The sequence below is a fragment of the Mus pahari genome, chromosome 13 (assembly GCF_900095145.1).
Source record: "Mus pahari chromosome 13, PAHARI_EIJ_v1.1, whole genome shotgun sequence".
NCBI classification, from domain to species: Eukaryota; Metazoa; Chordata; class Mammalia; order Rodentia; family Muridae; genus Mus; species Mus pahari.
The window spans coordinates 38,233,680-38,247,340 of NC_034602.1; the positions used below are offsets into that span (position 1 = coordinate 38,233,680).

Sequence of the window (13,661 nt, forward strand, 5' to 3'; positions counted from 1 at the left end):
AGAACTCTGCACTAAACCCATCTTGTCCTAAACTGGTTTTGGTTGGGAGAGTATTAATGACTGCTTCTATTTCTTTAGGGGATATGGGACTTTTTAGGTCATTAATATGATCCTGATTTAACTTTGGTACCTGGTATCTGTTTAGACATTTGTCCATTTCATCCAGATTTTCCAGTTTGTTGAGTATAACCTTTTATAGTAGGATCTGATGATGTTTTCTATTTCCTCAGGTTCTGTTATGTCTCCCTTTTCATTTCTTATTTTGTTAATTAGGATACTGTCCCTGTGTCCTCTAGTTAGTCTTGCTAAGGGTTTATCTATCTTATTTTCTCAAAGAAGCAGCTCCTGGTTTGGTTGATTCCTTGTATAGTTCTTTTTGTTTCTACTTGGTTGATTTCAGCCCTGAGTTTCATTATTTCCTGCAGTCTAGCCCTCTTGGGTGAATTTGCTTCCTTTTGTTCTAGAGCTTCTAGTTGTCCTGTCAGGTTACTAGTATGTGCTCTCTCTAGTTTCTTTTTGGCGGCACCCAAAGGTCCCACTTTTATCTGATAGACTAAGACTTTTGCTGTTGTGAATAGCTCTTATAATCACAAAACTGGCCAAGAGTTTGAGTTATTTCATTCCTTTGTTGATTTCTGGACCAGTTTGTCCACTCACCCCAAATTACTTGTTTAAGGGCACATCCCTTATGCCCCAAACTCTAAATAAAGGGTTGATCTTTTTACTTTTAGATGTGTTTGTTGTGATGTTTTAAGGAACCTGTCTTGGTAGTAGATCTATTGATTCTTGTAGTGATATCTGAAGTAGTTGTCATATGATCAACTTTATATAAGCAGTTGGAATATGGGGGAAGCACAAATTTTCACCAGTTTCTTCTAAAGGGAACCACATTAAATATAACTCTAGTGGCAAATCAAATAAAGGTAAGCTCATTTTTACTTACAAAGCTCTAAATACTACTTAACACAGTGAAATAGAATGTTATTTTCTTTTTTGTTTTTACTTTTTGTTTTGTTTTGTTTTTGGAGGTAGAGTTTCCTCTGTGTAGCCCTGGCTGTCCTGGAACTCACCCTGTAGACCAGGCTGGCCTCAAACTCAGAAATCTGCCTGCCTCTATCTCCCAAGTGCTGGGACTAAAGGTGTGCACCACCACTGCCCAGCAGAATGTTATTTTCAAGTAAGGGTTACCTAAGGAAAAAAACTATAACTTTGCAATTAGCATGTGTCAGGAGCCATCTAGGAAAGGCTTTGGCAAGCAAATTTGTTTTCTGGAAATGGCCCACGATTTTGTATGGCTGCAATGGTTGTGCTCTGAAATGCAAGGTCCTCAGAGACTTCATCCCATAATTGCTTCTCACTGCTGATATACATGCCCTGCCTCTACTACATAGCCTAATGATTCCTGAGCATCAGCCCATGTTATTGGGCAAATTTCCTGCAGAACAATATGAAAATGCACTTTCATATAGTAATGATGTGTAGATGAATTGATAATTTCACAATTCCTGATAATGATTTCCTAGAACTAAGTTGTTACAAGTAATTTAAAACCCCCTGTGGCGTAAAAGCTGCAAAGAGAGCTTTATAAACCTTCACCTGGCAAGGGCTAATTGCATTAGGAAAAGAAAACAGGCTTGTAATAAATTTACAATCTAGGAAAACATTCTTTCTAGGTTAGGGATGAGGTCACTATCTGGTAACTAAAGAACACAAACTGGGAATCGGTGCAAGGACAGAAAATAAATCATCGACTAGTCTATCTATATGACTTCAAAATAAACACAAAGCAGAAGATTTAGCTCTTGACAAAACTATGCTAACTTATGACATAAAAATTATTGATTTAAACTTTTAATGAATTTTTGGTGCTAGAAAAAGATGTTTAGTCAGATACTAGTCTTAATGGAACAATTATAAACAATTATAAACAATTCTGCTGTAACTCTTTAAACCTTGCTTGAGCTATGACATGAACTACTGTTTTAAACTTACTGTGAACTTATAGAATTTAAAAATGCTTTAAAAACCATGTGATTAATTATCCTGAGATAAAAACTAAGAACCATAAAGTGGTGGTGTAGATGCTTCATTCAGTATGCATATGTCTGTGCCTGACTTTCTTTCTTTTCTTACTTGTTCTTTCCTTTTCTCTCTGGCTCATGAAGAGTTAAGGAACTCTAAGCCTCTTGCTTGGTCAGCAAGTGGACTGAGTCAAAGACTACAGAGCCCAGGTAACTAGGTTTTCTTAATTCCTCTGCTGCTATCAAGAAGAGCTAACTTGCAGAAGCCGTAAGGGTTTGGCCCCTGAATAACAAAAGATAGTAACACTGCCAGAATTCATCAGATTTTGGCTCCTGCTGATGTCACCCTCACTGCCTCCCCAAGATATCTGACTGTTTGGCTCAGGACCCCTGCAAATAAGGCTGACCAAAATCTCAATGATTAACAGTCTGACATATTACTGGAAAACTTATTCAATGCTTTAAATAAAGATCACAATTTCACAGGAACAAACCCACACACCCAAGTCTACAAAGGTCATGGGAGCCAATGAGTAAAGTCTCTTAAAAGACATAGGCTACATATTCCATGCTCTCACACAGAATAAATGAGTATTATAAAGACATCAATTTTCTATGAACAGAGGAATAAAGGGAGTATTTGCTTCTACAGCAAAAGAAGGCAAAATGCTTCTAACTTTACCTTTAAGCAACAAACATAAAAGTGTTCTCAATCCTAGTTTATATAATCTAATTCATTTTGAAAAGAATACTTTGTTATATAGTCTGTCAAGTCTGTATTTAACTGAGACAGGAGAGGCTAGCTTTTAATTGTCCTGACCTTTTATATTTTTATTGTTTTCATTTCAAACAGTCTGCATGTTAAAAAAGTCAATAAGAGGTGTACTATAAGACATACAAACTCTACATACACAAATTATAATGCTATTTTCTTTTATATTTCATTTATATATACTTCGATATCAAAACAAATTAAGCACATTTATTCTAAACATTTTCATGTATAGTTGTTTTCAAGAATTACTGATCTAAAATTTGGAATTCAATAGCCTTATGGTATACATTGTTTAGTTTTTGTTATTTTCTAAAGTTTATCAAAGACACATATTTATTCCTATATGTATTTGTTCTTTCTCACAGAATAAAAATAAGAGTCAAGAACTATGTAAGCTTTACAATGAGATTATGCTATTTGAATTTTAATATTGGAAAAGTTCTAAAATTATGATGTTTAAAGCATACCAAATCCATACAACATTCATTACTAAAATACACAACTAAAATCAAAACATAGTCATACTGACCTCTTGTGGTCAGATTCCTTATATTTCATTGACACTGAAATAACTAGATAAAATACTCATGAGACTTTTTTTAAATTAACAAAACAATAAAGGCAGCAAGCACCTAAAATGAAAGGTCACAGATTGTCATAAAATATTAATATGTTCTAAGTTTTAGTGAAGGGCTAAAAATTAATAAGCTGCCTAGCTACCCAAAAGAAGAAGTGGGGTCTGTGAAAACATGAACTTTTCACCCTCCCTTGCTGCACAATGGTTCCTGGAGCATTCCTGAGCGGAAAGTTTCCTGGAACAATCACAATGTCCCAAAGCCCCCGGTCATAATGATCCAACGCCCCTGTGGAATGTCACCACCCTAACCACAATGTCACAAAGCCCTGGGTGTGTTGCCTAGTGTTACACATGACTAGCATATGACCTAACTGTATGGGCAGTCTATGATTTTAGAGTTCCCCTTTTCCCTCCCCTTTTCTCCCCCTGGCTTGTGGTTTTCTCCTTTATAAGCTCTGTAAAAATTCAGGTCGGGGTCGAACTCCTCTACTCCTGTGTGGCGTATGAGTTTCGACCCCAGCATGCTGGCCTGAGCTCTTGTCTTGTCCTGTCTTCAATAAACTTCCTCGTGTGTTTACAGCAAGTCGGTCTCAGCGTCCTACTGGGTGCGTGTCCTTCCCGAGACTGGAGCGAGGGGCTCCCTTCGGGGGTCTTTCATTAGTTTGTCTGTTTACATAAAAAACAAATGACACGCATACATGTTGGTTCTCGTTTTATTATCATTTATTTAAAGTTTTATTTATCTTGTATGTGTGGTACATGCATGTTTAGGTCAGAGACTGACATTGAGTGTTTTCACCGATTACTTTAGACTTTACTGTTTGAGACAGGCTCTCAGTCACCCTGAAGCTTGCTATTTTGGCAGACCAATGAGCCCAAGATCCACTGTCTGGCTCTCAACACTCTCAAGTGCTACGACTACATACAGGTGTTAATACCTGGTATTTGTATGTGAAATATCACATGTGACTTCAGATCCTCATGTTTGTCCAGCAAGCACTTTACCCATGAATCATCATCTCCCCAGGTCCTCTAGGGATTTCCAGAGTACCTATAGCATAGTTCCGTATGTTCACCAGCCACATGAACCTAATAAGCATCTGAAATAACACTAGTGCAAAATAACACCTAGAGATCCAGTCTTAGTAAGTAACAAAAAAGGATGTAAGTTGTCTTAATAGTGTATAACGATTATATAGCTAGGAATTTTGTATATTTGCTTAAACAGTATTAGTTTTCTAGGTACTCTCTGTGTCTCTCAGAATGTACACCTTCTTAGCTTGTTTTTGTCCCATGATTAATCTGAACTTTCTCAAATTAGACATGGTGATTTCAAATTACAGGCACTATCACCACCATATTCATCACTTTAACCAGTTATTTATCTAGGAATGAAGCAGGAGAATAATTATGGTACAATCCTAGGAATGGAATCCCATGGCACCCTGTCTGCGTCTCATGTTACTCATCTTAAAGGGAGATAGAAATAAAGGATTAAATGAAGTGCTTTGAATGGTGTCTGGCACATGCAAGAAGTCAGTAAAATTTGTTAGTGTTAACATAAGCCGATAAAGCTCAAAAACCAGTAGGGGTTAAAAAAGCCAGTTACATTTATGGTATTTATAAAGTAGATGGTTAAATATGAAATAACAGTGCAAGACCCATTCAGGATTTTACTCACATGGATATATGTAAAAATCTGTGTGATGAGAATTAAAGAGTACGTTTGAACCTTAGTGACTCGAAAGGAGGAAAAGGCATCAATCGGCTTTAAAATGTTCTATTCTGTTCTCAATGGATGCTGAAGTGTAGGGAAGAAAAAAACTTTCCCTGCATCCTGAGTCTTGAATTCTTTGAATTATGAATTACATCGAGATTAACTGCAAGCAAACAAACCAAACCAACCAACCCCCAAACACTGACACAGGATTGTTGGCAAGCATGAAATAAGAGAGACCGGGTGACCGAGGCATGGAATTCATATACAGATACAATGTGTGTAACACAATTTATGGAAAGGGGAGAAAAGTCTTAAACAGATGACGTCTCCCGTCGAGAATTTAGTCTGGGGGCAGTCCTCTTCCTGACACACGTCACCAATGTAGATTTCCAGGACAGACGGAATAGGTGGCTGCGTTTATGTTTCCCAAGTCATCGGGCAACACACCAAGTACGTTTCAGGTTTTTACAATGTCTGCCGTCTCCTCTGCTGAGCAGAGTTGTTAGGCAGATTTGTAAAGCACATCTGTCAAGCTGGGGCATCTCCAAGCGGCTGCAGCCTAAACTGACCCTGCCTCTCCCAGTCCCCTGACTGTCTCATCGCGGGCAGGCAGCTCCCGCCAGGACCCACGGGGCCCGAAGGACTGCGGACCCTCGTGCAGGACGCCCTCGGAAACTTTCCCCAAGCCCCGAGCGGGCCCCGCGCGATATCTCCCAAACGTCTCCTTCGCTCGGGATTTGCCCGGTTTCAGCCAGCCGGGGCTGGCTCGGGCAGTCCTCCGCTTTCTCCCTTCACTCCCAACCACAACGCATCGAAGGTCACCAGTTTCACGCAGAAAGCTGAAAGCCCACTTCAGGAACGCTCCTCCACAGCACCACTTCCGGTCCCGCCCACGCCGCCCTATTGGGAGAGCGGCAGGTCCCGCCCCCCGGCGTCCCAGCAGCGGGGCGGAGCGAAGGGTGGAGTCAGCTACGGGATCAGCAGGCCTCCGCTCTCCAACAGCCCCCTCCTGCGGAAGTCTCGCGAGATCGCGTCCTCCCGCGAGAGTTGTTTGAAAACTCTGGCGTCAATCCCTCCCTGGGAGCCTCGCAGGGCTAAGGTGCCGTCAGCCGCGGGAAACCGAGCCCTCCTCGGATCGCGAGCCACCGTCGCTCTCCGGTCCTTCCCGTCCCGGCGCCATGGCAGCGCAGAGGAAGCGGCTTTCTGTGAAGGAGGCGTTTCAGCTGGCGCAGCAGCCGCACCAGAACCAGGCGAAGCTGGTGGTGGCGCTGAGCAGCACGTACGGCGCGGTAAGCGGCCCGGCCTCGGCTTCCGGGCTTCGCCTTCTGCCCTTGCGCGACCCGCGACGGAGGGATCTGATCCGAGGCTCGCCCAAGGTTTCCGGGCCTCAGCCAGTGGGCGGAACGCCCGGCGTAGGCCCCACTCAGTCCCCGGTCCTCTCCATCCTCATCCCCTCGGGGGATGCGGGGAGCTGTCCGTTATCCTCAGTTCCTCCGTGACTTGGTCTGCGTAGGGAATCTTAGACGCCTTTTAGCGCATCTCAGGAAATGGATGAAATTGTTTCAACCAACCCCTAAGCTTGAACATCACCTTCATTTCACCAGCTAGCGAAATCATAAGCACCCAGTCTTCCCCGTACATGGCGATTGTGTATTGAGTGTAGCCGCGGGCATGACTGGACAGCGAATGTGAGGAAGATGAATTGTTTTGTTGGAGTTCAAGGGAAGTTAAGGACATATTAAAGTGATTAAGGGTAGGGAGCAAAATGTGAAAGTTATGACTAAAGGAAATTGACGGATGCTAGGAAGGCCTAAGTAAAATAAACACAAAGCTGTTGATTTTGAGTTTTTCATGGTAAAGCTTGTTTTGTATTAATCCGGTAAGAAAAATACCGATAATCCAAAGGTGTTGAGAGAAAAATGAGATCATTTTACACTGTTCAAATTTATGCTTTGTGTTTTCTCAGAGGTGCAAATTATATACAGGAGAAGTTTGTACAGATATAGTTCCCCTTTCTTGGTTTGGATAATTGATAGTTTATTAAGAAACATTATAGTTTAACCTAAGGGTAACACTTTCAGGAGTATTATGGCAGTGTTGGGAATAAAGAATTTTATTAATGCAGCTTATGGAAGCGTTTCTTTATGTCTTTCAGATGGATGATAAGACAGCTTTTCAGGAGGAGTTTATTCATTACCTTAAGTATGCTATGGTGGTATATAAACGTGAACCTGCCGTGGAGAGGGTCATGGACTTCACAGCCAAGTTTGTTACTTCGTTTCACCAGTCTGATCAGGAAGAAGAGGAGGAAGAGGAAGATGGCGGCATTTTAAATTATTTGTTTACTTTTCTCTTAAAGGTACCACAAAAACTAGTGCTTTGGGGGAGTAATATATTTGGCTATGTTTGTTATTTTCCACAGTAAAATATCAGTGATAGAGAAAATGTATGTGAATAAGTCTTTTATGGAAACCTTAACTGTCATTGAGATAAAAGGATAACTCCGGCATTAAAATTTTAACTGTTTAAATTCTCACTTTTGTTGTAAATGTTCTCTCTCTGCGATTAAGTTAAAAAAAATTCTACAGAAAGGGATATGCTTATTTTGTTACAGCAAATAGTTTTTCAGACTACTCAAGAGTATAACATCTGTCTAGTATGGATATACAATATAACTTCTCTGCAAGTAATGAGTTGCTATTGTCTTATTTTTATTTTTTTCCGTAGTACTAGGGATTAAACCTAACTTTATACAGGCTGGTACACTGATCTACCTATCTTTTTACTTTTTTTTGAGACGGATTTTTTAAAGTTGCCCATATTGTCCTTGAGCTTACTTTGTAGCCCAAACAGGCCTTGAACTTGTGTTTTTTCTCTGTGGTATTGTAGGCCTACACTATCTACCTGGGTGTATTGTCCACTTTTAATTTTGAACATAAAGTTAAAATGGTCCTGGCTGTTTAAGAGTGGAATGTGACTAGGAGTAACTTTTGATTTGTTTTGTGTAGTCTCATGAAGCAAACAGCAGTGCAGTCAGATTTAGAGCGTGCCAGCTCATTAATAAACTTCTTGGGAATATGCCAGAAAATGCCCAAATTGATGATGATTTATTTGATAAAATTAATGATGCCATGCTAATTAGACTGAAAGATAAGATTCCAAATGTAAGAATACAAGCAGTTTTGGCTCTTTCTCGACTCCAAGATCCCAAGGACGACAACTGCCCAGTAGTTGACGGTATGTATGGTTTTCTAAGTCTTGTTTCAGAATGTTGACTTTGTTACTTTTTCAGTATTTGGATTTTATGTGTTTGTATACATGAGCGTATAGGTGTTACATTCATGTGGAAGACAAAGGTTATAATTTGATGTCCTCAATTGTTTTTTGAGATAGCATCTCTGCTCATCTACTCAGACTGCTGCCCAGTAAGCCCCAGGAATCTCCAGGTTCCTTATCCCCAGTACTAAGATCATATGTGCATGCCACTGTGGCTGGTTTTCATGAGGATACTGGGCATTGGGACATCAGGTCTCATGTATGTGCAGCAAATACTCTACCAATAGATCCATTTTCCTAACTTAGTATTAAATTTTCACTAATTATATGTCCGTGTGTTATGGAAGTATCAATCCAACAACTTAAAATGAAAGATTATCATCAGCATCTTGTTCTTCAGTTGTATTTCTTTCAGAGGTAGAAATAATTACAGTGCGTTTTGAATTAATTGCCCTGTTTACATAAAAAATTACATTTTAAACAATCACATATTTGTCTCAGTGTTAAATTTTTTCTGCCATCTTTTGTGAGTCGAACTATATCTTTGTATCTTTTTTCCCCTCACATTTATTCCTAATTTTAGCATTAATTTAGGGTGATATATATTTATTTTTGCTATATTTTAATGTTTTGTTTTATTCTGAATGGTGGTGACCCTTCTAGTTGTTTACAACTACTTTGTTTTAAAAACAGTGCTAGAGGCAGGGCATGGGTGGTACAATGCCTTTAATCCCAGCAACTCTGAAGGCTGAGGCAGGCAGAGCTCCTGGGTTTAAGACCAGACTATTATGGAGTGAGTTCCAGGACAGCCGTGGTTACACAGAGAAACTATCTCAAAAACCCAAAGAAACAAAACAAAAAATCTAGTGTTAGGACTTTTCTTATTCATGCCTTTGGTACATAGATGAAAGGGTTTGTAAAGTTATGCTTAGAGATAGACTTATATGGGTTTCATTCTATTAGGGTAGGTGGTAAAGTATTCTAAAAAAGTTTTTTACTTTTTAATATTGACAGTAACAGAACATAAAGGTATGCATTGATCCACATTCTCTTTAGTTTTAGCACATTTTAAAGATTGATGCTCTATTAGTAATTGTTATTGTTGCCCAGCTTCATAAATTTTAGCATCTGATCATCTTGAGTTGTTTAAGGTTTGTATTACATTTTGAGAACTGTTATTACTAGGTGATTTTTATAATGTTAAAAAGTATATACTTGGACAAATGGATGGTAGAATTTAATCACTCAGTGTAGCTTCTGGTGCAGTCTAACGATCCACTAAGCAGGTATGAAATGACTGCCAGTATAATCTGGCATACTCTCTGTTTATAGTCAGCTTTTTTTTTTTTTTTTTTAAATATAGGAGGAATATACTCAAACAATGGTAAAAGTATATTAAACACATGAACCTATGCTTTCTCAAAATTAAAAGTGTAAAGTTAAATGTGAACCTTCATAGTTTCCATTCTGAATAGCTATTCTAACTGTATAGAAGTTGATTGAACTGTACAGTCTTTGGGTCTGATTAATTTCTCTCTCTCTTTGTGTGTGTGTGTGTGTGTGTGTTTGTGTGCGCTTTGTAACATTTTATAGTAAAATTTAAAATAGATCAAAATAATTGGTCCTTATATAAAACTATATCAACTTAAAATAAATTATCTACTCTAATCATCATCTGACCTTTGAGGTTAATTTTTAATCACAGTACATTTAATAATTTTAAATTTTATTTTCAGAAGGAAATGCTAGTTTTTTTTGCTAGAAGTGAATATATAAAAGTAATATCTCTGTTATTTAAAAATGAATGTCGAACTTCTATGACTTAACATTATTAATGTTAAAATGTGTTGCTTTATTTTTTAGCATATGTTACTTTGATTGAAAATGATTCAAATCCAGAAGTTAGGCGTGCAGTGTTATCTTGTATTGCACCATCAGCAAAGACTTTGCCAAAAATTGTAGGACGTACAAAGGATATTAAGGATGCTGTCAGAAAGCTGGCTTATCAGGTAAATAAGTTCAATATCTTCTGTAGGCATGTTTTTGAAAGGTGAACCATTTTATGGCATTTTGGAAAAAAACTTGGTAACAATGATTTTTTTCCCCAGTTTAGGACTTTTGAAGAATATAGGTAACTTAGAGTATTCTTATATTAAGCATATTAACAGACAATTTAAAAATTGGGTTAATTTACAGAAGAATGCAGTATTCATAAGTAAGACTTCTCTAAAGTGTATTGAGATTAATGGCCATCTTTACCTTTGTAAGGTGCTAGCTGAAAAAGTCCATATGAGAGCTCTGTCCATTGCTCAGAGAGTTCTGCTTCTTCAGCAAGGCCTTAGTGACAGATCAGGTAAGACACACATCTTTATGAGCATTTCAGTTTGAAGTGAGACGAATTTAATAAAGGTACCATTTCCATAAATAAGTTGAAACATTTTGGGGTTAACGTTCTCGGTGTTTTGAAGGAGCAAGGCATTTCTCTCAGACCTCTGTGCGTTAGGGAGGGGAAGACTATTCCAAATTTTATGCATTTACTTCTGCAAACATCTGATAGAATCTTTTTACCTCATCTTTTTAAACAGTACTGTCCTGTTTTTCTATAACTTAACATAAATGTGTTCTGTGCATCAGAAACAATTAGGAATGAACAGACCAATATAATGCCTCACCCTCTCATCTGTTAGACGAGGGAATCTGCTTTTCTGAAGGATGTTCTAAAAATTCTTAACTCTTATGAAGCTATTTAGTCTCAGTTTTGCTATACCAAGAAAGCACACTTGAAATTGTGAGTATAGTCAGAGTCCTGAGTAGGAGGCCCTCAAGTCAGCAGTTCTAGTTGTGACTCCTTTGGATGTCGAACAATTCTTGCACAGGAGTCCCCTAAGGCCATCAGTAAACACAGATGTTTATATTATAATTCATAACAGTAGCAAAATTACATCGATAACGTAGCAATGAAAATAATTTAATGGTTGGGGATTGCCACAGCATGAGGAACTGTAGCTAATACCACAGTATGTGTTGAGAATCACATCTTAAATGATAAAAATAAAGTTTCTTTAGTATATTGTGATTCAATACTGCAGATAGAATTCATGTAATATTTAGGGTCAATCAACAAGTGAAATGATAGATTTCACATATTCTGATGCATGATGTTCAGTGAGGAGACAATATAAAGACATTTTCCGTAGGAGTTTGTTATTTAATTGCTGAACTCCATTTGTATTTTAAAATAAGCATTATTATGACTTTAGTAACACTGCATCTTTTTTTTTTGTTAGCATGCTTTGTTCTACCTATAACTTCTATTTGAATTGTAAATTCAGTGTTAACAGGGATTTGGTAAGAGTTAAGAGGGGGCTAACACAGGGAGAAAAGGTCTAGAATGTGCATAGTTAACTGTTTAAATGACTCCTCAGATGCTGTGAGACAAGCAGTGCAGAAGCATCTTCTCCAGGGCTGGTTGCGGTTCACTGAAGGCAATATCCTAGAGTTGCTTCATCGGTTGGACGTGGAAAATTCTTCTGATGTAGCAGTCTCCGTTCTCCACTCCTTATTCTCAATGACTCCTCTCAGTGAGCTGGTGGGAATTTGTAAAAATGATGATGGCAGGTATATAAAGACTTCATTATTTAAATTGTACAGAGGATTTAAATGGAACCTATGCACTTAAAATGAGTTTGTCTTCCCTGTATTTTTAGGTTCCCTCAGTACCTTTCATCTGTCTCTCTTCTCTTTAATGAGAATCTTTCTTCCTTCCTGTACAGGGAGCCAGTACTTTGTGTTAGGCATTACTTTAGTTGTGCCCTTTCATTCTATAGCGTTGATTTTTTGCACTACATCCACTGGAAAGCCTTGTTGACTCATCTGAAGCTTTCTCTTCTGCCTTTTTTCCAGGCTATGTTTTTTTTTCTTTTTCTTTTCATTCTTTTTGGGTGGGGAAATTAATGACTCAGTAATTAAAATACTTAGTAATTGAAAGAAATCTTCATCTTATGTCCATTCTTGTTCTGTTTTTCAACTGCATGTAAAGATAATGCTTTCTCTTATTCTCTTGCATATTAAGGAAGTTGATTCCGGTGGAAACGTTAACTCCTGAAATTGCTTTGTACTGGTGCACCCTTTGTGAATATTTGAAATCAAAGGGAGATGAGGGTGAAGAGTTTTTAGAGCAGATTTTGCCAGAGCCTGCAGTGTATGCCGAGTACTTACTGAGGTATAAAGTTTCTCTTTTGGTTTGAGCTGTCCTTATGTTGCTTTATTTACCAATTTCATAGTCTTCTTATTCAGAGTCATGAGAGGAAACAGTTTAGAAACTTTTTGTATAAGTAGGTATGAATGGGTATGTCTATTGACTGTTTTGAAGAATCTGTTGCGTGGCTAGTATACTGAAAGTGTACAGTCAGGGTCTTACTATCCCTGTCACAGTGACTCATTATTAGCAGCTGATTAGTGTAACTTTCCCCTGATAAAAATTTCACTGACTTTTCCTTGAAATTTATCTAATATTCATATATAATAAAGTTTTTAAAAAGTTATTCTTTATTTGCAAGCAATACAAAACAGGTATCATGATGATTAGATTTGGTGTATGGATTAGTGTCTTAGCTTGCATTTTACTGCTGTGAAGAGACACCATGGCCAAGACAACTTTTGTAAGGACAATATATATTTGGGGCTGGTTTACAGGTTCAGAGGTTCAGTCCATCATCATCAAGGCTGAAGCATGGCAGCATCCAGGCAGGCATGGTGCAGGAGCTGAGAGTTCTACATCCTCATCTGAAGGCTGCTAGCAAAATACTAGTTTCCTGTCAGCTAGGATGGGGGTCTTAAAGCCCACACCCACAGTGACACTCCTACTCCAACAAGACCACACCTACACCAACAGGGCCACTAGTGCTACCACTCCCTGAGCCAAGCATGTACAAATTATCACAACTAGTTTCAGAATCATATAGTGTAGATATATGGCCAGTTTTATTATAAGTATTTTTTCAATTAATAACTCTAAAAATGAAATAAAATAACTTACATAACTTTAAAAATTTTATTTTTCTAAATTATCTGTCTTGATATACTTGCTGGCCAATTTTTCTCAATTTAACCCCAGCTCAGGACATTTTGGAAGAGAGAACCTTAGCTGGAAAAGTGCTGCCAGTAGACTGGCCTGTGGGCAAGCCCATTTTCTTTTTTTTGGTTTTTCGAGACAGGGTTTCTCTGTATAGCCCTGGCTGTCCTGGTACTCACTTTGTAGACCAGGCTGGCCTCGAACTCAGAAATCCGCCT

General features: G+C 38.4%; 1 protein-coding gene across 1 annotated transcript in view; it reads left to right on the forward strand.

Annotated features, from left to right (window-relative positions):
• The first annotated feature begins 6,130 nt into the window (after window positions 1-6,130).
• Window positions 6,131-13,661, forward strand: part of Ncapg (non-SMC condensin I complex subunit G) — a 28,335-nt gene continuing 20,804 nt past the window's right edge. The window contains exons 1-7 of the mRNA XM_021210309.2: window positions 6,131-6,382; window positions 7,249-7,452; window positions 8,102-8,330; window positions 10,233-10,378; window positions 10,638-10,722; window positions 11,795-11,987; window positions 12,442-12,591. Of these exons, the coding sequence (XP_021065968.1) occupies window positions 6,272-6,382; window positions 7,249-7,452; window positions 8,102-8,330; window positions 10,233-10,378; window positions 10,638-10,722; window positions 11,795-11,987; window positions 12,442-12,591 (1,118 nt within the window). The 5' untranslated portion in view covers window positions 6,131-6,271. The remainder of the gene's footprint in view (window positions 6,383-7,248; window positions 7,453-8,101; window positions 8,331-10,232; window positions 10,379-10,637; window positions 10,723-11,794; window positions 11,988-12,441; window positions 12,592-13,661) is intronic.